The sequence below is a fragment of the Lissotriton vulgaris genome, chromosome 1_1 (genome assembly GCF_964263255.1).
Source record: "Lissotriton vulgaris chromosome 1_1, aLisVul1.2, whole genome shotgun sequence".
NCBI classification, from domain to species: domain Eukaryota; kingdom Metazoa; phylum Chordata; class Amphibia; order Caudata; family Salamandridae; genus Lissotriton; species Lissotriton vulgaris.
In genome coordinates, this window is record NC_141685.1 from 2,111,975,032 (window position 1) to 2,112,002,617 (window position 27,586).

Sequence of the window (27,586 nt, forward strand, 5' to 3'; positions counted from 1 at the left end):
AGTGGGTAAAGGTAATTGCAACCCAATTGTGGTTACAATAAAACTGCAAAAACCTGTGAAAAAAGAGAGGATCATAAGTCTTAAAGGCTGTTTACATGCCTGTAACGTAGTGAAGTGACGTAGTCCGCTCTATCTCTGAGTCATTCCACATTCAGTTAATGCGAATAATCCATAGTGCGGTGTATCAGCATAATTTTTAAATGGGAACTATTTGTTCCTAGGAGGACACGCCTATCAATATGGGTGTGAAGGTGAACACGCACATATAATTCTATATATTAAACCAATCTTACACAAGCTAGATTGTGCGTGCCTAAGTCATGACTCTGTATGACTAGTGCCAGGAATTACCGACGTGATAATATACCAACTTGATCCAAAATCACATTTAACACAAGACAAACAACACACTACACATATATTGCCAGAATATTAAAAAACGCTCACTCCTCAATGGAGAAATGCTTGCTGCACGGGGATTGAGGGGAGAGGCTACAGAGCTCAGAACGTATTCTGTGGAGTTAAAGAGAAGGGAACACCATAAGGTCAAGAGATAGTATCAATTACCGTATCTTCTCCCTCTCCTTTGATGAAAACGCTCCGGAAACTGAAGCGTTTCCACAAGTATAGGCTCTACTTACAGTTTCTCTGCTTGGAAATCGGCTGAATAACCTAATTCGCCCCTCCGCGCACCCGTGTGGGAGAGAAGTGCAGCGCCGAAGTTAAAGGCGGCCGCCATTGCGGGCGCGGAGGGTGTGGCTGGCTGGCGTCGCGTGATGACGTCACGTAATCACGTGAACGTCATACGCGTGCCAGGTTGCCAGGGGGATGTCATGTAAACAAAGCCTCGGTAACCGGAGTGGGAACGAGCCGGTTATTTAGAATTACAAAGGGGCTCAATAAAAAAAGGGAAAAGGTTTAGAACGTACTCCTAGGATATGTGTCACTGAAAGAGGTGGAAATTAATTCTTTCACTTGAAATGGAAGATTCATAGGGACAGAAGGCTCCGTAATCGGAGTCAGAACGAGCCAGTAGTAGGGATCGGACAAAGGGGGAACAGAGTTAGGTCTCAGATATTCAAGCGCACTCCTTGGATTTAGTGAATATGTATCATTAGAAGCGGCTCATTGAGGGAAATATATTCTTTCTCTTTACATAAAAGGAATCATAGGGGGAGACTATCAATCCCTTCGCCTAGCAGATACTATGTACTAAAAGCCTCATCCTAATGGGGTGGACGCTGGTTCGGAATATATAATTGGTGAGGATGCGGTACTTAGGAAAGTATAGAGGCCCAAGGGATATTGTCATTTAGACCATATTTGTTGGTGGACAGTCTATACACCCATCTTTGTTCTTTCTCATACAGGCGTTTTTGTATGTTTGGTCCTGGAGTGATCTGCTCAATGACAGTCCAGAACATATCGTTTGGAGTGTGGCCTTTTTCAAGGAAATGGTCTGTCAATCGGGTCGCATTTTTCTTGCAGCGTATGGTGCTGCGATGTTCACAAATTCTCTGTTTGACCTTTCGGGTCGTCATCCCAATGTATCGTTTTTTGCAAGTACATTCGATCAGATAGACTACATTTTCGCTGTTGCAGTTGAAGAAAAAACCAGAACTGATGCGAAATACCACTGACCTGTGTGACCACGTTCAACTCGATATCAAACCAAGTAACTAAGAGTATAAACAGACATTGGAATATCATAAACACTGGAAATCTACACTGGGCAAAACCGCTTTTTTCCTTTAAGAAGTCTCAAAGCTTGAAAGACACTCTTGTAAATACCAGAACAAGAACAAAGATGACTCCTACCACACCTTCCATTACCAGGGCCTGGGGCCTACCAGATGTAACTGGACACTTTCGCTGCGGTGATTGCAGTGTGTGCCATTTAACCAGAAATACAAAGACTCTGGATTTAGAAGTTGGGAAGACCTGGAGGCAAATTGCGCATACTAACTGCAACAGCGAAAATGTAGTCTATCTGATCGAATGTACTTGCAAAAAACGATACATTGGGATGACGACCCGAAAGGTCAAACAGAGAATTTGTGAACATCGCAGCACCATACGCTGCAAGAAAAATGCGACCTGATTGACAGACCATTTCCTTGAAAAAGGCCACACTCCAAACGATATGTTCTGGACTGTCATTGAGCAGATCACTCCAGGACCAAACATACAAAAACGCCTGTATGAGAAAGAACAAAGATGGGTGTATAGACTGTCCACCAACAAATATGGTCTAAATGACAATATCCCTTGGGCCTCTATACTTTCCTAAGTACCGCATACTCACCAATTATATATTCCGAACCAGCGTCCACCCCATTAGGATGAGGCTTTTAGTACATAGTATCTGCTAGGCGAAGGGATTGATAGTCTCCTCCTATGATTCCTTTTATGTAAAGAGAAAGAATATATTTCCCTCAATATACCGCCTTCTAATGATACATATTCACTAAATCCAAGGAGTGCGCTTGAATATCTGAGACCTAACTCTGTTCCCCCTTTGTCCGATCCCTACTACTGGCTCGTTCTGACTCCGATTACAGAGCCTTCTGTCCCTATGAATCTTCCATTTCAAGTGAAAGAATTAATTTCCACCTCTTTCAGTGACACATATCCTAGGAGTACGTTCTAAACCTTTTCCCTTTTTTTATTGAGCCCCTTTGTAATTCTTAATAACCGGCTCGTTCCCACTCCGGTTACGGAGGCTTTGTTTACATGGCATCCCCCTGGCAACCTGGCACGCGTATGACGTTCACGTGATTACGTGACGTCATCACGCGACGCCAGCCAGCCACACCCTCCGCGCCCGCAATGGCGGCCGCCTTTAACTTCGGCGCTGCACTTCTCTCCCACACGGGTGCGCGGAGGGGCGGATTAGGTTATTCAACCGATTTCCAAGCAGAGAAACTGTAAGTAGAGCCTATACTTGTGGAAACGCTTCAGTTTCCGGAGCGTTTTCATCAAAGGAGAGGGAGAAGATACGGTAATTGATACTATCTCTTGACCTTATGGTGTTCCCTTCTCTTTAACTCCACAGAATACGTTCTGAGCTCTGTAGCCTCTCCCCTCAATCCCCGTGCAGCAAGCATTTCTCCATTGAGGAGTGAGCGTTTTTTAATATTCTGGCAATATATGTGTAGTGTGTTGTTTGTCTTGTGTTAAATGTGATTTTGGATCAAGTTGGTATATTATCACGTCGGTAATTCCTGGCACTAGTCATACAGAGTCATGACTTAGGCACGCACAATCTAGCTTGTGTAGGATTGGTTTAATATATAGAATTATATGTGCGTGTTCACCTTCACACCCATATTGATAGGCGTGTCCTCCTAGGAACAAATAGTTCCCATATAAAAATTATGCTGATACACCGCACTATGGATTATTCGCATTAACTGAATGTGGAATGACTCAGAGATAGAGCGGACTACGTCACTTCACTACGTTACAGGCATGTAAACAGCCTTTATGACTTATGATCCTCTCTTTTTTCACAGGTTTTTGCAGTTTTATTGTAACCACAATTGGGTTGCAATTACCTTTGCCCACTTAGCAATTTTGCTATTTAGGGTCCTGAAAGGGTTGCAGGTATGGCAGGGTGTTAGTGTACCCTGACCACCCAACTCCTTTTACATCTTTTTGGTCCTGAAGAAAAACCGGTAACTCCCACTTTGGTTTGAAACATGTAGACCTAACACATACCACAGATACACTAGGTCCTATTAAAGCCTTTATTGTATCAACATAAACTGTTTTTAATATTGTCCAGTAGCCTTAGAATAAATAATGTTTGGATAAGTCATACCAGGACAATTTTTAACCCACTGACTTTTTTTCTTTTTTCACATTCATCACTCACATACCCGCTCCACTGTATCTCAGGTGTCGCAGCACACCTTGACGGCACTCGGCTGTCAAGGTGGCCCCGATGATGAAACATGTCACCGACCAGGTCGGTGAGTGAGGGGTTCCTTAAAAACAAAGAAGGACTTCTTCTTTCACACTAGTGTCTCATTCCACCAATATTGGCTGTCTAGCCTCATCTTTGGTGGTACTCCTTAATTTTGTTATATAGCTACCTAACCAGGGGATTGGGAGTACCCTTCCGTCCACCCAAGTGGATAAAATCCCTTTGCTCGCTAACCTTGTTAAATATATTGCTATTCTATGAGCCATTGTTTGAGAAATGTTTCTTTTTGTGTTGAACATCTCGGAGTGTAGTTGCTGTGGGAGTAGGAGGAAGATTTTTCCTACTGGGTTGGTACTAAAGGCTAAAAATATTCCAGTACGCTTTCTGAATTGCCAATGAGACCCTAACCATGATCATACCATGCTGAATTTGCAGAATATATTATTAGCTTGTGTGAATTGTGTATACAGATTCTTGGGTTTAGGATTCTCTGTTTAGGATTCTCTGGGTTCATTTTATAGTTGTTTCAAGGGCTGCTGTCACTACAGTGACTTTCCATAGTCCTCTTTAAACTCTGGAGCTGATTACATTGGCAGTTGGAAGGACCTCTGTGGTTCCGTCGGAGTTGGAAAAGACCTATGTGGCCGCGTCGAGAGTGGTCCTCCCGACCGCCATATTACAATACCCACTGATAGGCAGTTTTCAGACCAATGCATTCCTTCTCTCTCCAACAGGAAGGTCTGACTGCGTCGGTGTTGGAAGGGGCCAATGTAGACAGACAGCCGGGTGGAAAACCTCTCTGACCATCCACCATATAACGTTGCGCCTATCAGGCCATCTGACCGAGGTGGTTAAACGAGTTTGTCAGAGTTGGCAGAAACGTAGGCACGGATGGCGCAAACTCAATTCCACGCACCTCTTTACATCCTGGGATGCCATGGATCCTGCCTTACCTGTCCTGCCACTGCTCTACCTGCACCATTACTTCGATATCTGACCCCGTCGCAGACCCCACCACTCCTGCCGTATGTGATATCTCTGGCTTTTCCTACCTCATTGGTCAGAGCTGAAAGCTTTCTGACCTCATCGGTCAGAATTGATGTCTTTCTGACGACCGCTGTCAGATTTACCAGTACATGTATCGTAATAGTGCTGTCGGATAGTCCCGAACCCCGGTAGTCGTATTTTTCCAGCTACCACGCCGGTCAGATGGTTTTCTGACTGGCAACGTAATCAGACCCTCTGTCTATTTGTTTTAGATTTCTTTTATGAGGATGGTAGCGCTCTGGTTTTGCCTCAACTTGTCTAATTAGGACTATGTTTTCTGACTCTACATTTCTGTATTTAGACTTTATGGCAATTCATGGATTTTTCCTGCACCTTAATAACACCATCTTTGCCTTATTTTTTATCTAGAACTCCGTTATTGATGCATCCATATTTATTTTGTTTTATTCTACTAAAGTGTACATTTTTCTGATGGAGTGTAACCTCTAACCGCTAGATCTTTTGTAGATTTGTACCAAGAGGCTTTAAATTAAATGCTAATTGTGGGCCTGCAGCACTCTTGTGCCACCCACTGAATACGCCTTTTAAAATATGTGCAGCTTGTAGTGCAGACTTAAACTGACATTTAGACTTTGTAAAATAAACCTTTTGCCAGGCCTAAACCTCCTTTTTAATACACATGTCATCCCAAGGAAGGTTCTAAAGGCTCATAGTACAGGGTGCATTCTATTTAAAAAAGTTGAATGTGTGTGCTTACGTTTTACATGTTCTAGCAGTGAAAAAGTCCTAAAGTAATGTTTCACTGTTGTAAGGCCTATCTCTTCCATTGATTAATACTGGGTTACCAAATTATATGTAACATTTGCTTGGGAATAGATAGAAAACAGGTGTCTGCACTCAAATTAATTGCAATTTAAATCCTCTTTAATTCTAAATTTGGATTTTAAGTCAAAATTCTGAAATTGCCATTTTACACTATTTATCTTCGTAGAGTACCCCGTATATAACACAGATTATAGTTACATTGGAACTAAATGCAGTCGCGATTGGATGGTTCTATCGATTGAACCAGCTCAAAGTCTACGCAAAAAAACAACCGGATGAAATTATAAAACTTGAACAAGAAATCAAAGATAGCCAAACTGTTGTGAATGCAAAGGCACTTCTTGACAAAATTGAAAACGAAATGAATTACTTTAAAGATTTCACTATTAACCAAGTAAGCTCTAGGTTTGAGAGATACAAAAAAAGTTTCACTTTAGAGACAGTTATCCATAGTTGAAAGACAATTTCTATACAAAATATGAGGCCAGAAGAGCACTTCCAGACTACCGAAGAAGATCCAGAAAAACGATATATCACTTTTTCTGAAACTTCCTCCCGAGAATCAGCTGGCGAATTGGACCCAGTGGAAGGCTTCCCCAACCAGCGCTCTTCAAACCAGAACTTCTCCTCTAAGAGACAACAACCAATTTTTTTAGGCAGAGGCCACCATAGGGGCCACATAAAATACAGGCAAAACAATCAACCCTGGGTAATGTGCACTCAGCGCTAGCAAAACAAGAACAAATAAAGTTGTCAATCATCAATCTTTCTTCAAACAATTTGACAGATGACGAAATTGCAGTTTTATTAAAAGGGATATTATTTGTCATTTGTACTTATACTGACTTCATCCATTTGAAGACTGTGGCACCGGATTTCTTCTGAAACATTAACTTGAAAGTATTTTTCAAAAATTATGAATATTCCTAAAATGATAAACCTTTGGGTTTAAGGAATAAATTCACCTTTTGACCCCCTCCTAAAACTATTCCGAGAGTTCTAAGTTTTGAGCAAACAGTTTTCTCAGCCATTAGTTAACTTGAAAACAGACAAGAATACTACTGGAACTATATATCTAAACAACATCATCAAGCCCTAAAAGCCATACAAAATGACAATACAATAGTCATTAAACAAGCAGGTAAAGGGTGAGCAATTGTTCTTCTGTCAGAGGAGGATAATAGAACAGAAGGTCATCTGCAAATCCTTGATCAAGAATTCTATAAAATTAACCTTGAGTCCAACTAAAACCATTTAGGGTGAAACCTTTGAGATTCTTCAAGATGATAACAACTACGCTGGTCCTAAATAATTTGAATTTAAAAAAACCCAAATCCCTGTATTCCAGTCATCTATTTTCTCCCAAAAATCCCCCAAAAAAGCCTCCAAGGCGTCCAATCAACTTTTTGGTGCGACTCTTTGTTAGAACCAATTTCAAAATGTGTGGACACTTTTTGTGTCTATTTATTCCAGAAACGCCATCATAACCTCAATATATTACTGATTTCTTCACAAAGATTGAAGGTCTAGAATTTGATCCACAGGCACAATGGCTGGTTACTCTTGATGTAGTTTCTTTATTTACACAAATTTCACAGGACGATGGCCTGGAGGCAATTGAGTTCTAACTGAAACAGAGACAAAAAACACATTGAGTTCCTACCAAAAATTATTGTTGATTTGGCACCTATAGCATTAAGAAAGAACTATTTCAAATTTAATGAGGATTTTTTTTTTCCAATTAGGGAGACTGCAATGAGTTGTTCTTTCATCCCGGAGATGGTGATATTCTTTATGGACCAATTTGAAGAGTCATTCATCTATAATAATTATCCCTTCCACAGCCAGATGACAAGATGGTTTTAATTTATTGACAAATGTGTTATGCATCTTGACAGGTGAAGAAGACACACTGGATCAATTTCATCAGTGGCTAAATAATCGTATTTGTGACATCAAGTTCAGTATGAGTAAAAATAAAAATGAATTACTTGCCTCGACGTTGATGTCAGGCCTACAGATCAGCAATTGATTACAAATTTGTATCAAAAACCAACAGATAAAAATAGTGCTTTACACTATGCAAGTTTCCATCCACGAAGCCTCAAAGATAATCTGCAAGACAGAACGGTTTTAAGGATTCAAAGTAGTTGCATGAATAAACAGGATTATTTTCACCATGCCACAACCTTGTCCATGATATTAAAAGATAATGCTATCCTGGGAAACTTGTAAGAAATTCACTAAATAAAAACAGGTGGACCGCTGGAGATACTCTACTAGAGGAAAAAAAAGAACAAACCAAGAATGACTTATTTGTGTTTCAACGTTTTGCCTTCAGACTAATAATTTCAAAAGGAGTATTCAACAAACTTGGCATTTGCTATTAAAGCCTGACAAATTTTTCGAAAGACCTTTATTTGTCCTCAAGAAAAATTATAGTATTGAAAAACAAGTAGTGCCGGAATATTCTCCTGTTGTACCAATACAAAAGCACACAGAGAGAACATTGGAAATTACCACCTCTACAAGGGCTCCACAATTGTGGTATGTATGTAGTGTGTGATCAAACAATCGAAGGCCTTAAATTCACATTGGATAATATTACATGGAAACATATAATCTTTTGAAATTGCGAAACAAAGAATGTTGTATACGGTATAGTATGCCCATGCAAACAATTATACGTAGGAAAAACCAATCAGGAACTTTGTCAGCGATTTATCCTGCATAAGTGCTGTCAGACCCACTAGTCAAGCATTTTCAAAATCCTTCAGAGAAGAACTAAAAATGGTCCGTGCTATCAGTCATTCAGACGTGTCCTAGAGGGGGTGATTTTAAATGAAATTTAATAAAGAAAGACGAAAATGTTATCTTGCGATTAAATACCGCAATTACTGGCTTAAATGAAATGTCTGAACTTCAGAACTTATGAAACAATATCAGCAGCTACAAATTTTTTGCCAAGTACACAAGAATAATGGTTCACTGGAGGGACTACATGCGACACATAGTTAAAATGTGTGTGCCTTTAAGAATCTTGAGCCTGTACTCTGGGAACCACAAATCCTATTGCCCAAAGATTTCCAATTGCACCCATGAAGGAGACACTTCTGGGTCATGAAAGCGCATAGGGTGAAATAATAAAGGAAGTTATTTATATACATGCCGTACACACTGGGAGCCTGGAGCCACTTAAAAGAAGGCACTGGGAGACTGGAGCGTTGGGACACTGCAATTCATGGATGCGACTTCAAAAAACCGTGAAGATCAAATCACTTTGAGAGACTGAAGAGAGACGCCCAGCTCAGAGCAGTAGCATAACTTTGAAAGCAACGCACTTGACAAAGATTCAGTAAATCATGCTCAAACTCTCAAATTGAAGTAAAACTGGGATTTGAAATAGGTCTGCACTAGAATTCAGGTTCTAATTTCTCACTCCTTGTCTCTTATGTCTGATTCAATTTAGGTTTACTTTGGCATTATCTGCTTTCAGAGCCGAGCACCAAATCAAAGAAACCCGCTTATACGCAGTCATGGAAAACAAAGCCTCTCTCAGTTCTGTCCTGAGGAGACCTCAAAACTAAACGGTTCGAAATATGTCAGCATTTCTAACTAGGGAGTTGAATGAACCAATCTGGTTGCAGAGTCAACTCTTGAAAATGTGTGTTTCTCCCTCACTTAAAGGACTTGCTTAACCCCCCTGTTGTTTTCATTACAATAACAGATTTACTCAATACATTCATTGTGTTCAATGAACTGAACTGGTAAGCATTTATACAGTGGTGTTTTGGGGGTTTTTTGCACTCATTTTTTTTATTTAGGTTTCGCACTAAGACATGAACATCGCGGGGCTAAATATGTATACTGTGAATGTTTTGTCTATGTCTTATGCGTGGATGATTTGTGAAAGGCTTTTTCTGTGAAAAATCAACGAGTAAGATGACTCTAAATGGTGAAAAAACTATTTTACCATGCCAAATAATTTCCTGATCATGTGGTAAATATTTTGTTAAATTGCTTCAGACAAGGTTTTTTCTATTGTTAGATTATTGTGGTCCAGCCTTGCTGAACAGTAAGGATCCAACCCTTGGTGTAACCATTTTAGAAAGTTCACATTTTCTTGTACTACCATTTGTCCCTTCTGCCAGAGTTCTCGGTCACATGAATGACTTTGCTGTTGGGGGTTGTGTATCCCTTCTGGACAGTAACATAAAGGGGATTAGGTGTGGATAGTTTGAGCCATCCAGCCAGGATGATTGTGGGCAGAGCAGTACATAGCTTCATTGTGCCTCCAGCACACAAAGGAACCGGACACTAGTCTTTTTTCACCCCAGACTTCTTGGAGCCTTGACAAGGGAATGGAAGAAATTTTACCCAGATGTGGGTGTAGTATAGGGACTCACACACTTCAAAGGCTGGTACCAGGTATAAATATCGAACCCCCAGAGCCAATTATGAACCTGTGGACATCACAGAAGAAGGACTTCTGTGTTCCCCAGAAGACTGCCCTGCTGCTACCAGAGGACTTTTCTGCTGCTTAAGGGCTGCTTTTACCCACAGAGGGCTTCCCTGCTGCTTGAGAACTGCCCTCTCTCAGAAGGAAGACTGGACCCGCTCCTTTCATACTAGGCTACCTGAGTGACTCCAAGGGTCATTTGGTTGAGCTCCTTTCAGATACAGGGAGACAACATGCTCCAGAGGCCTCCTGGCAACTGCCCAGCTGCCCTGCTGCACTGGACCTTCCTGTACCTCAATCTGTTCCTGCCTGAGCTGTGCTGGAGTGAGTTACTGATCCCCAAGAGGTGCTTCTACTGCCTGGACCCTTGGCTGGCATCATTTGAGCTCCTTCTGTGCAAGAAGGTTAAAACACAAACTTTAGGGCTCTTTGTAACTACAAACGAGAACCTCCTGTGAGTCTGTTTTTACTAAAGCGACCGCCAGAGATGATCAGCAATGCAAGATCTGCACTTTGTGCAACAGCCTACAGTGACGGCCATCAGAAAGCTCCATCAATGACCGTCCACAACACCCAACTGGCTCTTTGTGCTACAGCAACTGAGCCTGTACTGCCTGGCTTGCTCTTTGTGCTGCATCGACAACCATCTGCAATGCTCTCCCTGCTCCTCCTAGCCTCCTCCACTGGGAGCAAGACTCTTCATGCTGGACTTTGAGAAGGTAACTTTTTTAGCAGAACCAACTTGGTCCCTGTATCTGGTGCATGCTCCATTGCAGTTGGCTTGAACTTGTAACTTTCTCCCAATCCATCATGACCAGATGACCATGAGTAGTGATTTATGCTTTTAGGTGCTATAGCTACCTAAAACATTAAAATTAAATATCTCCGGGTCTGCTGAATTGGTCACTCTGGTCTATTACTTATAAAACTGTACTCAATTTTTCTAAATTGATTAGGGGTTCTTCTTAGGTTGTGTTTTCACTTTATTAATGGTTGTGTGCTCCATAAATACTTTACAGATTGACTCTATGTTAAGCCTGACTGCTACTAGGGGATTAGCATAGGTTAATTTAGTGCCTTTTCATGGTTCACCCTGGCAAGGAAAGCATTTGTTGACTGAGTGAGGCTTCCATCCCCTCAACCAATAATCCAGTTTCTTGGTATTTGTATTTAAATATTTTTCATAGGGGTTAAAGTAAAGACATGGTATTGTTTAACATGTGGTGTATTATAGAAAAGAGTAGATGTAAGTTCCCTATAAGCCTGTATTCACCAGAGATGTAATGACAGTGTTACATTCCATTATTATTAAGATAACCCTCCTATAGGTTTTAATTGTCAGAGAGTCTCTCCATAGAAATCCGTATATGAAATTAAGTGCATAGACCGAATGAGCAGACAGTCACTTCTGCCCTTAATGCTATTCCTTTCTAAATGTACAATACTGTATCATCTGTTATGGATAACCCATCTCGAGAATTTTTCATTAATTATTTTTACCTCTGTCATCATTGGCTTGCACTTGTTATCACTTGTTATCACATCAAGAAAAAATCCCATTGCTCTTTAAAGATTTCATTTCTGTTTCTCCTGAGACTACTGTATTTATCATAAGCAGTTGTATGATAAATTCATAAATCTGAAAATTCAATTATTTCATCCCTAGTCAACCACAAATATACTAGCCCCCCCTTCAGGCTTTTGCTCTGCAGCTCCTCCTGCTAAATCCAATATTAATTATACACTTTTAACTACTGCCAAATATAGTGTTCTTCTTCTTTTGGCAATTCCCAACTCCTCAGACACACTTCACCATTTTCTCTTTCAGGTATAGTTTACTCAGATTTGATCGAGGCGTGAGGGCATCCAACATGCCACTGCACATCTCATCCAGGGACTGAAGAAACATTATCGCATCACCCCCACCCTAATAGAAATGCCTTGGCACTCCTTGCCAGCCCCAACCATCTTCACACCTAGCTTCTTAATGTGCAAAGCCATGACAACCTACAACCCTGCTTGTCTTGTGGACAAGCTCACCATCTCTGGTTGTTTTCAGCCCACCTGCTGCCAGTACACTATCATTTTCACAAAATGGGGTAACCCTGTGTCCCTCAGAACCTGGGTATATGTGATTGACAAAAAAGTGGTTCTGTCGGGTAGTGTGCAATCTCTTTGGGTTAGGCTAAAGATAGCTCTAAAACACAAAATAAGCAATACTCTCTGATATCCAAAGTTTTTATATATTAAAAAGACCAATGAAACAGTAAAATGGAATTACTTCATTCCACTACATTACTAACAAACATAAGTGCAGTGACTGTAGTGATTTCAGTGACAAATGTGAAACATGTAGTGACACTTATATACAAGAACGTTAAGTCAATACATTTTGCAACAAAGGGGAGAGGGGAAGTACGTAGTACGAGCGCTTTCACTTAGAGAGCTCGGCTCAGGCGTTCACATTTGGATCGCTGATCCCCCATCGCGGAGGCACTAACGCAGATGTTTACATATCGAGGGTTGACCAACGGGCTACCCTCTGGAACGCATTAACTTTTGAACCTTCCCCATCCCCCCCTTTGTCTTGATAAAGACCCGCCGCGACCACCAACTGGGGCGCAACCTGGGTCGAAACGTCGACGCTCTTCCTTTTGGCCAAGATTATTCCAGGAATATGGACAATAATCCCTTGCTTTCCTTGGAACTTTTACTGTGATGAAGCTGGCCGCTAAACGATAAAAATACACATCGTTTTACCCTTCCCCTCTCCCTTTGTTGCAAAATGTATTGACTTAACGTTCTTGTATATAAGTGTCACTACATGTTTCACATTTGTCACTGAAATCACTACAGTCACTGCACTTATGTTTGTTAGTAATGTAGTGGAATGAAGTAATTCCATTTTACTGTTTCATTGGTCTTTTTAATATATAAAAACTTTGGATATCAGAGAGTATTGCTTATTTTGTGTTTTAGAGCTATCTTTAGCCTAACCCAAAGAGATTGCACACTACCCGACAGAACCACTTTTTTGCCAGTACACTATCAGCCTGCAGACCAATAGGTACAAAAAAATTAAAACAGGCCTTTTCCATCAAGGCACTCAGGATCTCGAACAACATCCCCATATCCACCAGGACTGCCCCAACAATACTACAATTTAGGAAAGAGGAGAGGACTTATCTCTTTAAAGTACACTGCATCAAAATGCATACAACCCAGCTTCCTCTCCTAGTACTTGCCCATTTATGCCTGCACTTAATCATGTACAGCACTCTACTGCCTTTTGTATAGGTTTACGCTATAGAAATACATTATGCATACATGAATATTTCTGTGAATACATTCTGCAACCGTACTCTGCTGGAGGATTTTGACTTCCATTCAAGAGACCAAGGGACTGATTACGAGTTTGGAGGTGTGTAATCGGGCCGCCATGCCACCGCCCTGCTCCCACACCGCCAACGTTGTCCCCTCACTTCCCCCAGAATAGAAGTTTCCTCCTGGTCTGGAGAGCTGTGCTTTGGTAGTCCCACAGTGGTGCTGTGCTTAGGCTCAAATGCAGGAACTGGGGTGCATGTACACAGGGGGGCACAGCATGTGCACCCCTACATGCACCTCATGGCCCTGTAGCAACAGTGGACCCAGTAGGGCCCCCTTAGTTTCCTCACTGCCACAGTTTTCATGGCTGACTCACCACCATGAAAACTGTGGCTTTGGGGGAACTCAGAATGTGCTAGGCGGTGCTGCAGCAGCACCACCATCATATTGCTGGGCAAGAATACTGTGCCACCACCAAGGGATCTCAGATCCTGGCAGTTGCAGCGGCACTGTGGCGGTAGAATCACCTCAATTGTAATGCGGCAGTCGGACTGCCAATGCGGCAGTTCCCACCATGCCGCCATGAGTTTGGCAGTCTCGTGATCAGCCCCTAAATCAGAAGAAAACATCTTTGACCATGGTAAACTCTCCTAGTGCATCTGTGGCGGTTGACCTGTAATTATTCGAAGGTCCCGGTCAACCGCGAAAACTAGTTTCTGATTGGTACTTTACTTTTTCTTGCACTTTTGCCTTAAATCATTTAAATGCATATCTTTATTCCCCTTATTGGAATTTTTACTTTTTGGTTTAATTTTCTCTAGTTGTAGAAATTGGTTGTGGGATTTTTATTCTTTTGTGTTTTGGCTTTTTGACTGTTTTGTTACTGCTAAATAATTTACACATGTTCCTAGGTTGAGCCTTTCTGCTCTGTGCCACAGGTACCAGGGGATTGAGCCAGGTTTAAATTATTGAACTATGTTTTGCCCTAACAGGTTTGTGGCTTTATTCCTTGTGGTAGACGAAAATCCCCAAATGTATAACCCACTTTCTTACAATAATAATAGGCTGAAACTTTTTCACACTTTTGTTTTTGTGGAAATATTTGTATCCAGTTTTTAACCATGCAGAGAATAAGAATTAGTTCAAATAAAATGAACGATAACACTGATTTTAATACCATATGCTGGTATAGCCACCTCTACTTTAAATGTTGATGCATCATATTACTGCTATTACACATGAGATAGGGTCTTTACATAGTGAAAAAGTACCATCACAAGTGCTCTTTTCATCTAATTTACTAAGTACATTTTGCATGGTTAATACATTAGATTCTATATGTTACTTATGTCAAAAGCAATAAATGTGAATTGGTTTCTGCTGATGGTTATCAAAGTGAATTGATGAACCTTGGTATGTGCAGGACATTGGTCTAGCCGTGGGTCCCCATTTCTGAAACCTGTGGTTCGCCATCAAAGCACCTGTATTGATCAGTATGCTTGCTTTTTGACTAATAGGTCATGATCCACCCTGAAACCTCAACCTCATGGCCCTCATTATAATGTCGGGCTGAAAGCCATCCAATAGCTCGTCAGAGGCTTTCTGCCTGGCATCATAGGTTTCAGTCCAACCACTCTATTAGAAACTGGCAGTCTGAGGGAAACTCATGGGGAAATACTGCTCCAATTCCTGGTGCCCCCCTTAACATTCCTGCACCATGCGGCATGGCGCTTGCCACACAGTATAGGAATGTTTGAAAACATCTATTTTTCTATTGCAGCTTGTGCTGCGGTCATTTTACGCACAAGCTGCAGTAGAAAAATGGATATTTCCATCCGCCCATAGGGCAGTCGCCTCCAAATCCTACGGGAGGAACCCCAGACTAATAGTCAGGTGGATTCCATCCCGCTACGTGTCCGACCGACCGAAATTATAATAGGGCCCTAAGTCTTTTCTATGTGTGCTCAGTTAAGTGATTGATGAAATAATATACAACAACCCATTTCCTAGTGTCTTAACTTGATTGTGTGGATAATCTGCAATAGTGAGACAATGTTTATCTCTTCAGTGAATGTGGGAACATTGTTTTACATATTTTTTGCTTAAATTGATGATGTGTTCACTTTTTTCTTTGAATCAATTTTACATTGTATATTGTTAAATAAAACATGTTTTTAAATTTCTATATTGTCATAAAATATAATGACGTGTACATTGTGATATATACGTGATTGTTGGAAAAAAGTATGTTCTTAGATACGGTGGTACTGATGATAAATGTCTGCATTTATACATTAGGATGGAAAGAGCTTATAACTTACGTTGTAATTTCTAAAACTTTGCTTGTATATTCTGAGTTCTTTATGAATAAAGGATCCATTGAATTGACATTTCCTGTGGGAGGAATTTCATGATGGAAAACACATGAACTAAAAGTTATCCTCAGCATTACATAGTACTTTTGGTTGAAATCATTCAATAATCTGATGAAAAATTTGCCAACTCTTACCTTAACAATGTACTGAAACTAGATAACTCTAGCCTGGAATATGCGGGGCAATGTGCTGGTCACAGATACATAATATAATATACTTTAAAAAAATGTTCTTCTCGACAAACCTAGGCGTAGTATGATTTACCATACAGTTATGCATAATAAATTACATTTATTTCTGAATACTTACATTATTATAATATAGTTTAACACAAAATTGCTGTGTAAAAAAAACTTTTGACAAAATTGTTTTTCAACTATTTTTTTTTTGCAAGTTACATATTACGTTGTAAGTTATTGTCATGTGGAATGTGTGATAGTTTTTCAGAAGAATGACACTGCTGGACCAATGGAAATAATGAAGTTCTAGAGTCTTCAAATAGATTCTGAAAGAAATTACCTCTTGCTGTGCTTTATTGGGAACGGTTTAATATTGAATCGCTCTTGGATTTGCACAATCAAATGACAGAGTTGAGCGTGGTCCATTTTCAGGTTTATTGATATTCACCACTTTGTAAAAGGGTTGCTATAAAAAACGTTGTTCATATCAACTCAAATATTTAATAATACCAAAAATTACATTGCACATTTAAAAGAAACTGTTCTATGGATGTCTTCTGCTGAGCATAGATCACTGACACAGGAGCGTCCAAATGATAAGGCTCGGAGCAACATTTTGGTGATAAACTCCTGTCATTTTCCTTAGTGACCTATTCATGAATGTGAATAATTTAATTACAGGAGCCTGTGAAAGAGTCGTGGAGTTTCCACAGGTTGTAATGTATGTCCGCAGCAAAGAAGGGCAGAATCTGAGAATATCACTTCAGCCTTGCATTAGTATAGTCCTGAAAGGGCAGGATTTTACTTCTAGAGTCTGCTTACCATACTCCATACCATACAGCTTTTCCTTACGTGTTTCCGCACCAGGACCCAGTCACCTGGACACAGGTCGTGACAAAGGTCTGAAGAAACTGGAATTTCAGCAGCCTGCACCTGAAGGAACACAGAATGGATAACATCAGAGAGTCCCTTGCAATAGTCAAGAATCAGATCATCTGTGATATTCAGCAAGGCTGTCGAAGAAACAGAGGGTAGCCTCATAGCCCTCCCCATCAGTACTTCGTGAAGTGCGAGTCCTGACCTTCTGTCTGGTGTACTACGCATGCTCATTAGCACCAACGGTAATGCATCTGGCCATTTCAGGGACGTGGATGAGCACATTTTTGCCATTCGGCCCTTGAGTGTTCCATTTACTTGCTCCACTATGCCAGAAGCCTCTGGTCGGTAACTACAATGCAGTTTCTGGTCAATGTTCAATGCAGAGCAGAGCATTCTCACGATCTTGCTATTAAAATGCGTCCCTCTGTCTGATTCCAAAGAGGTCGGAACCCCGAAACGTGGCACTAGCTCCCTCAACAATAACTTTGCTACTGTGAGTGTATCGCACCTACGTGTTGGGTATGCCTCAACCCACCTTGAATACACTGAAAACACACACACGATCACCAAGACATACCCGAGGCTCTTACACCTTGGCATCTCAATGAAGTCCAATTGCATCATATTAAAGGGTCCACCGGACCTCCCAATGTGACTCAGTGTGACTGGTGTTCTTTTCCCAACGTTCATTTGTTGACACGTAACACACCTCTGACATACTGCTTCCGCAGCCGTTCTGAATTTCGGGTTATACCACGTTTGTCTGAACACACGCATCATCGCATCTCTTCCCAGATGTACAGGGCCATGTATCTGTCGTGCCATCGGACTAACCAACTCATTCGGCAACACAGCTCTCCCATCAGCCGAAACCCACAAATCCAACTATCCTTTGGCACAACCAGCTGTCCCCCACACCTTCTTCTCATAGTCCGACGCCTGCTCTTGCATGCACCTCAACTCATCCCAGGTATTGGCCACTTCCAGTATCATATTTAACTCGGTCCTCCCCTGCATCCCTACAAAAGTCTGTTCAGTAAAGGAGTATCCCTGCTCAGCACAGTAACGTGCGACTTCATCAGCATAACGATTACCCAGAGACACAAAATCAGTACCCTTGCTATGTGCAGTGCATTTCACAACGGCTATTTCTCCTGGACCCTGCAAGCTTCCAACAGTAACCTGACAAATTCTCCATTCCTGATAGGGGAACCTGATGATGTCATGTAACCCCTTTGAGACCACAACTGCCCAAAGTCATGAACCACACCGAACCCGTATTGGCTGTCAGTGTATATGGGAATCCGAACCTTGTTGGCTGCCAAACAGGCACGCGTCAACGCAATTATCTCAGCCACCTGAGCGGAGGGTACTCCTTCCAGGCAAGCCGCTTCCACAATTCCAGAAATAGTACAAACAGCGAAAGCTGCTCTCAACTGAACAGTATTGTCTCTTACACATGAACCATCAACAAAGAAAATGTCATCGGGGTCTACCAATGGCTCATCGACAATGTCCGGTCTGGGTTTGGTGCAGCGTTCAGTCACCTCAAGGCAATCATGGTCTTCACAATCATCTTCTAAGACATTTGGTAATGGCATCAAAGTGGCAGGATTCAAGACCGAGCACCTCTTAAGGGTCACATTCTCCGCAGCAAGTATAACCTTCTCGTAGCGTGTGAGCCTATTATTTGTCAAGTGCGGTGTCTTGGTCCTGGTCATCAACAATTCTACTGAATGAGGAAGATGTACCATCAGTGGATGACCCATCACAATGCTTTCACACCTTTCAATGCTGACACCTGTTGCAGCAACGGATTTGAGACATCCGGGCAACTCTGCGGCTACTGAATCTAAGGTAGCTGAGAAGTAAGCAACTGGTCTACGGACACCTCCATGATCTTGTGCTAAAACTGCCAAAGCACATCCCTCTCACTCACAACAGAACAGTGAAAATGATTTGGTGTAATCAGGCATTCCCAGAGCCGGAGCGTGACACAAGTCCTCTCGCAGCTCAAGGAAAGCCATCATACAGTCCTTGTCCCATGGTACCAGATCATTTACATCCTTGTGCGACAGTTTCTGCAAGGGTTTTGCTTTTAGGGAAAAGTTGGAAATCCACTGGCGACAGTAGCCAACCATCCCCAAGAACATCCTAACCTCTCTCTGGGTCGAAGGCACCATCATTTTCATGATCGCCTCAATCCTGTCAGGCGACACTTTCCTCTTTCCCTTCTCTATCCGGTGACCCAGATACTGAACTTCAGACAAACAGTACTGTAACTTGCTGGGGGACACCTTGTATCCATTTTCGGCCAAATGGTTCAGCAAGGCAATGGTGTCAATTCTACAAGCGTCTTCTGTCTCTGACGCAACAAGGAGATCGTCTATGTACTGTACGAGAACGGAGTTCTGCAGCAGTACTAGATTCTCGAGTTTCTTTTTCAGCAGCTGATTGAAGATCGATGGGCTCTCTGTATACCCTGAGGGATACGACACCACGTTAATACACGATTTTCCAGCTTAAACGCAAAAAGATATTGGCTCTCTTCATGCAATGGAATCGAGAGGAAAGCCTGACAAAGGTCAATCACGGTAAACCACTCAGCTTGGTACGGTATCTGAAACAGCATCACTGATGGATTCGGTACCACTGGACAACATGGAACAACTATGCTGTTCACTTTTCGTAAATCCTGCACAATCCTGAACTTCCCGCTAGGCTTCTGTAAACCCATGATCGGAGAGTTGCATGGACTGCCAATGACTTCCTTCAGGATTCCCTGTCTAATCATGGATTCGATCACAGGTTTTATCCCTGCAATCGTCTCCGGAGTCAAATTGTATTGGGAAGTTCTTGGGAACTCAGCATTCAGATCTACTCCTTTAATCAAACCGATCTCTTCTCCTGTAAAGTCCCACACTGCTGATGAGACCGTATCCCTCAAATGCCAAGGGAGTTCCTCCCCAGTTAAAGCAGGATACAATTCTATGCACACATGCGTATTTGCAACCTTAAAGGCAGTCCCTTGGGGGTACAATAGAGAGTACAGTTGAGTTTACAAAGGAGATCTCTCCCCAACAGACACACAGGACTGGAATCACACACCACAAACTGGTGTTTATCCCTGAAACTCCCTATCTTCACTGGGACTGGCTCAGTCAGTGGGTTTGTCATTCTTCTGTTTGCAACGCCTACAACTTGTATAGTCTGTCCTTTAAGGGGTAGATTGTGGACCACTGCAGACCGTACAGTAGAACGAGTAGCACAAGTATCAACTAGAAAGGTGGTGGGATGTCCATCCACATCAGCCTCTATGAATGGTCCTCTCTGGTCCACCTCCAGAACTGCCCCGAGGGTACAGTCCTCCTCCCCACTCAGGCACCATCCTGTCACTGGGTCAAAGTAATAGTACTCATCCCCATCAACTATGAAAGGCATCTGTTTGTAAACCTTGTTCCCTACTGAAATCTTCGGTGGCTGGGGAACCGGAACCAGAGGAGCTGAAGTCCCCCCTTTAGCCGTCTTAACTTTTGCTATTGCTACTTTCTGCACCGGAGGGGCCTGAACCTCCTTCTCTTCTACCTCTTGCTCTTGATTCTCTGGGTTAAGGGGACACTCGCGTCTCCAATGTCCGACCTCATGACACTGATCACACTTGGTCGTCTTTTTCAGAGTCGCAAAATCTATCCTCGGTCTCGTACCATCCTCATTGTCGCTTTTCTGACCGCCCGATTTTCTCCCTAAGGTTCCACCTCCCGACTGACCCTGTCCTCCCGATTGCATCTGAACTAACATCAGCTTATCCTTAAGCTTCTTTGTCTTAGAGTCTATCTCGTCACTGCAGTATCTGGCGTACCTCAAGATCTCATCTAGGGGTTTGTTCTGCCAACAAATTAAATGTTGTTGTATCATGAGACAAATGTCGGGTCTCAGTCCTAGAACAAACTTAGGCACAAACTGTCCCATGTCCTTCGGATTCATCACATCCAATCCGCTGTACTGCTTAAATATCTGCAATAATCGCTCATAGAACTCGTGAAATGTCTCCTTTGGTTCCTGCCTAGTTCGATCTATCTTCACCCAGTCAATATCCTGTGGTGGTACCTTAGTCTTCAACCATGTGATCACCTGCTCATACTTTATCATCACCCTGGGTGAGGGTACATTTGTGGTCGCATCTCGTTCTGGCTCCACTGTGGGCCATTCAACACTGACCTTACATGCTATCCACAGGTCTCCTGGAACCACAATGTCAAACAGAGTATTCAGATCAATCCACAATACCTTTGAGATCAAACCTCTCTACCTGTTTGTACCATTCCACTGGACTCTCACGCAACTTCGGAAATGAGTTTGTAAATGCAGCCAAATCTCCCCTACTCCAGGGTACATGTACATATCCCCCATGAGCCACCTCCCGCAAGGGGTACGCCTCCACATGCATCAACCCTCCCCCCGGAGATGTCTCAGTAGCGCTTCCCCTCATATTCTTTTTCCTTGACCACCTTTCCTCCCATTTGTCCAATTTGACCCATGTTCGGAGTCCCACTATCAATTCCCTGATGTGGGTTTTTAATCCGATCACCCTCTTTTCTTCTAGATCTTGGTCCGAATACTGCAACCTATGGCCACCCTGCAGTGCTTTCGTCCTTGTCAAATCCACAGTATACTTATTCGCTAATTCAGACAATTTCTCATGAGCTGTCCTAGCCCTTCGGGTAACATCTTTCGCCACAAACAGCAGTTCATCTGGTTCATAGAGTTCGATTCTCTCTAGTGGCAATGTGCCTGCCACTATTTCCTCCACTTCAGATTTTAGTCTCATCACATCAATCCTTCTTGCCTTTATCGCCGCCCTCAATGTACCTTGACTAGATGTTCCATTAGAGTCCCCTCTGCCACAGTCCTGACTCTCTCGTCTGTCTTCCTCAGGTGTGTTATGGGGAACCCTTCGGTTTTCCCAATCTTCGTGGTCCCACTCCGGTCTGATATCACTAGGTGCATGGTGGGACACCCCCCTACTTTCCACACTCCTGCGATCCCATTCCTGCCTGCTTCCGCTAGACGCGCAGTGAGACACCCCCCTATTTTCCTGACTTCCATGATCAAAACCATCCCTCGACCTGTTGCTCTGGGCATACACAACCGTCTCCCAAGTTCTCAAATCAGGCCTTAATTCCCTAAGCGACCTTGGCCGTGGTCCTCTCAGATCCATCGGTCCTCTCTGATCCCCCTGCTCTCTAGATGAGTCTGCTGATGCTGCCAAAGGGGTGCTCCTTTCCACAGGCCTTGGCATTTGGCTCCATCCGTCCGCCACATTACTCCTTCCTTCGCTGCTACTTCTCTCTCTGTCTGTTTGTGGCGGACTCTCGCTTTGTGTCTGTTCTGGGTTGTACACTGATACTATGGGACCTATGGTGACAGGTACCGTAAGAGCGTCTGGCAATCTCTGAGAATCGACACCCTCGTCGTTTTGTACATTTTGTACCGTGAATCTTCCCACTACTCTCGTTCTTGGAGAAAGTTGAGGTGCCCTTTCTCCCTCCGCCGAGCCGGACCTGTCCCCTAAAGGGCCCAGACCGCTCGCCATAGGGACGCCACCGTCCACGACAGAGGCTTCCCTGTCTATTGCTGATGTTGGCCTTCCCTCTATCTCAGGATTATATGGAGGTGGTCTCTCCGACAACAGTCTCTCTATCAGGCTGTCATCTGTCTCACTGTCCTCATCCTCAGTACTCTTCCTCTGCGCATCCCCTGTGTTAATCAACAACGGGTACAACCTGTCCCCTTCGATGGTCTGCACTCCCCACCTCTTGGCCAGTGCATCCCACCTCGCATCTTGAACTGCCCTAACTGATCTTTTCACTCTTTCTTATTTCCTGTCTCTGTTCTTTTCATGAGCTGCCCTGATCCACGCATTTAATGCTTCAAACTGTGTTGGTCTGGGCAAAGGCCGCAAAGAAGCCATAGTCGCTTTTAACTGATACAGCACCTCCAATCTAAACGCTCCGTACTTAGGAAAGGTCAATTCCTCGCTTCCTTCAGTCATCTTACACCAGTTCTCAAGCCACAATATGGTGTGCAAACCAACATTCGTAGCCATGTAATGAGCTGGAGTATTCTCGGGTGGAGCCTCCTCCCCACTCTGAGGTTCTAACCTCTTCTCACCTTTGAAACAATTTCGCAACACCTTTAAACATTTCATGATGAAAACCACAACGTTTCTTTGTTTATTGCGCTTCTTTTTACTTCCCGATGAAAATCCACCAATCCCAGCGCGGCTTCACACTAACCGCCCTATCCCAGCGCGGCTCTCTCTGACGTCACTCCACCAATCCCAGCGCGGCTTCACACTAACCGCCCTATCCCAGCACGGCTCTCTCTGATGTCACTCGCCTCCGCTTCGCAGCAGTTCCCCTCCTCTCTCAGCTCGTCTCCCGGTCACGCATGCGTCCCAATCATACACTTGAAATGATCACTTCCGACCAAGCAACCACTTCCTTGACTGTATGTCCACAGTCTGACTGTAATTGTCACCGAACTGGCAAATGTCTGTCCACAAAACGACCGGACAATTACCTCAACTGATAGGTTACAAACACATGGCAACTTACGACCAGCGTCCGTTACCCACGCACTCACACATTCGTTCCCCCTATCTCGGTCCTGCGGGCGATCAATGGTACCTCATGACCCCCTTAACAATGGTCGACAATTACTATGGGTGTTCGATACACCCTAATCACTTAAACTCTCCTTGAGCCTAACATTTTCACAGGTTGCGCGCGCTCACAACCTGATCTCCTTTCACACTACAGGCACTCTACTCCGCAAGACAATACAACACAACACAACAATTCGACATAACCGCAATCTAGCAACGCATGACCCTTTTCATACTCACTCTCTTCCGACCTGCTTCCGACCTGCTGCTTCCCGCCGCACCGTCACTCTCCGTCAGTTTCCATGGAACGCCATCCTCCGTCCGCGATCTTAACCTAATCTTGATTACCCTCACTCTAGAAGGAAACCATCCTACACTGCTACCAACTGAAAGGGCGGGATTTTACTTCTAGAGTCTGCTTACCATACTCCAGAATCCCGGACACAGGTCGACTAGACCTTTTTACCTGTCATAGAGTGAATTAGGAAATCTAGTAAAACAATGGCTAATCAATTTCATACAATTCCTCCTTTACCCCCAAAGAACCACTGACTAGGAACTAAGTTCAAAGATTTATTACAAAGCCAAAAACAACTGGATGTATAAGCATCTCAGCAAAAGGTTCAAAAGATAAACAGGCACTAATACAAACATAATCCTACGGAAGAATCTTAGACGACTCAGAAATAATACAAGAATTCATTCAAGAATCATCAGGCTAACAAGAATTGCTTCCACCTGAGTTTTAGTAAGCATTTGTAAAATGAATAAAATCCAGGTTAGTCTGTCCCTACACTACCCTAAGTGACAGTCCTACTCAACAATGTCCCATTCAGAAGTAAGGTATCAGCAGTGGTGACTCTCAAAGGAGTTCGCTCACTTTCCTTCGATCTCAATCTTCAGGCTACTCAGTCATAGCTAAACTCTCTGCCTGACCAACCGCTCTAGCTGACTCCTCAGCCTATCTGCTCTGCCTCCACCCTCGGGGTGCTGTCCCTAATACAAACCCCACAATGCGGACGACACGCCTTCAGGTACGCCCCTCTCGAAGGTGTTGGTTTTCAGATTTTTTTCCATTATGGCACCTCTCCACCTCTGTCCGTTGAAACGTCCTCGAGTCCCAGGCTCTTCTTCGCTTCAAGTTGCTTCCTTGAATTCCTAGGTTACTCCTCCACGTCTGAGCCTAGCATCCTAACTCCCATACACAATGGGCCCTTCTACTCCACTATCTACTTTGTCATGCACCTGCAAAAGAACGCATGTGAATCGGCTCACACATTCTAAATGTTGCAATTGACTTTAGCTGAAGCAGCTTTCTCCAAAAACATTTCTACGATTTAATGCTGAAAGGCATTTCAAATCAGGCCTACACGATTTCCATGAAATGGGCCTCTGCACGTTATGTGCACTAACATGCTAACATAAGCAATACATTTACGTTATTTAACATCAATCTTTAATGCAAAATACAATCCTCTACCTAAGCCATTTAATCACATTTAACGTTACAACTGTGAGTTTAATAAGCAAGGCTAAAGGCACAATGGTGAATTATTAAACACTCTCTTACTAGTGAAATACTCCACAGCAAACGGCATCTCTATGTTAAAACAGCATAATTAACCTTTAAAGCACTTTACATTAGTTCTCAATGTATTTCTAATAACAACTACATTAGTTCTCAATCCTACATTATATTTGAACACAATTAGTAAATCCTCTATATATATGGGTGCTGACTACTCGTACATATGGTGCACCCCTACGATTTCTAACTCGGTTTTGCGCTCTCTCAGTCCCCTGCGAGATTTTAACCATGCACTGTTCATCCAACATGGAAATTACTCCTGTACCCTTTATGCTTTAGCAGAAATATCCTCCTGTAATCTTTTAAGGTGCCAAAAATAGCAAAGCAACATATTTTTTGTAAGTTTTACTTATAAGCAGGCTACAGGAATTCTGCGCTAGGAGAAGACCCAGTTATGCAGCAGGTTAAATAAATTATGTGGCAAGAAAAGGCACATTTAAGCAGTGTAATGCTGCACGATTTGTCGCAGTTTTACTTCATTCTTTTTTCGTTCATGCTTGATAACACTTTCTGGCGAATATTGTATTCCCATTTATATCGGTTTTAAACCTAAGTGCAGTAATCAGCTCCCTAAATTTGATTTTATCTTTGTTGTTTCTTCAGGTGGGTGGTGCCGCAGTGATGGCAGTCGGATTGTGGACTATGATTGAAAAAAGCGACTTCCTGAGTCTGCTGGCCTCCAGTACTTTCGCTGTTTCTGCATACATCTTGATCTTTGCTGGTAGTTTTGTGATGATAATAGGGTTTCTGGGATGCTGTGCAATCATCCGCGAGAAAAGGAGCTGCCTTTCATTGGTATGTATTTTTTTGCATTTCATATTTCATAAGGGACGTTGATGGCATAATATATTTAAATTAAGAAATAGGAAACAAAGGAGTGCACTAAATTGGAAATCATTAATGAGTTACAAGTGTACTAATCACTGAATTATTCATGAAAAGTTGCTTACCTTTCTTAGCAATTTACGTTAATGATTTAGATGAAACATAACTAAAATGTCTTTTGCTGCACAGTATACAGTGGCAGCTGGTGACATTTGAAAGAGGTGTGGCGCAAATGTTGAGTACTACTTTTATGTAGCAAGTGAAGTGATCAACCTTAAGGGACAAACAGGGGATCAGGGGTGAGGGAATTAAGAGGGGGCTGGAGGGTGGGTCCTCCTCCCTGGAAAAAAGTAAAAGATTGGCAAATGGTGCACTTTAAAGCAAATTAATTGAATGACAGAGCGAGATTAATAAATCAGTGGGAATGTGTAGTCTTGCAATATTAAACACATTACAAACTGCCTCATAGCTTATTGCATTAACATGTTCAACAGTTACTGTAATGTGCAAACTGTACAGCACAACAACTTCAGGCCTGTTAGAGTGATTGCTTGAGCAGTCTATTGCACTGCATGCATAATCGACTTTGGAAGAAAATACTCTAACAAGGCTTTGGGAAGCTCCCACAGCTGACTGCAATCAGGCACATAGAAATATGTGCAGACAGGCCTTTAAGTGGGATGAAAAAAATGGGGGTTCTCTGAAAGCTAGCATCTAAAATGCATTTCGGTGATTCCCATAGTGTGCCACCCAGCCAGTATTTTGGTTTCTCTCTGAGATATTATTGCATCCAGATGTATAGCACAACAACTGACACACACCTTAACCTGACCGTACTATTGGCTTTGTCAATGGTTGTTAGCTGTTTAAGATAAATGAGTTACAACAATGATTTGTTATAAATAATTAACATTGGAAATGTTATTGAGGCATGTGGAAGGAGTATTATCTTCAGTTCTGTGCACTTTATTTTAGATATATAAGACCTTTTCTCTGCACATCTTGTCCATCTGCAAATCTCCAACCTCATCTTTCTTCTTTAGAACCCTCTTTTCACGCTGCCCTGAATGCACTTCTTTGGATCTCCCTTATGTATTTGAGCTTGTATAGCGCACAGCTACCCGCAGTGGGTTTCCCGGCGCTTGCTTAGGGAACCCGTCCTGGTATTCCCCTGTGAGATAACCCCGGCAGGGTATCCACAAGGTGAAAGCCAGGCATCCTGCCGCGAGGGGCCGTTGTGGAGATTAAGCAAGGTATTGCCCAGAGTCGCAGAGTGTGAACCTGTGAGTCGAGAAGGCACCGGAGCGAGAATTATCGAGTCCGTGGAATTTTTTAGCCCAAGACCCGCCGAGGCGGGGAATTGAACCCTGGTCCAGGGCCGATCTCAGCTTCCAGGTCTGCCGCCTCTAACCCCTGAGCCACACTTCTCCCTTACTTCACCACCCCAAACATACTCTGCGCTCACTCACATTTAACACCATCGCTGCTGATGGTATCCTTCTCCTGTGCTGGGCCCTAATGAAAATGGG

At 42.8% G+C, this 27,586-nt stretch overlaps 1 protein-coding gene across 1 annotated transcript in view; it reads left to right on the forward strand.

The window, feature by feature from the left end:
- The window catches only part of LOC147751672 (tetraspanin-11-like), a 1,044,069-nt gene that overhangs the window by 365,358 nt on the left and 651,125 nt on the right, over window positions 1-27,586 (forward strand). Inside the window, exon 3 of the mRNA XM_086939141.1 lies at window positions 25,836-26,027. Coding sequence (XP_086795267.1) covers window positions 25,836-26,027 — 192 coding nt within the window. The remainder of the gene's footprint in view (window positions 1-25,835; window positions 26,028-27,586) is intronic.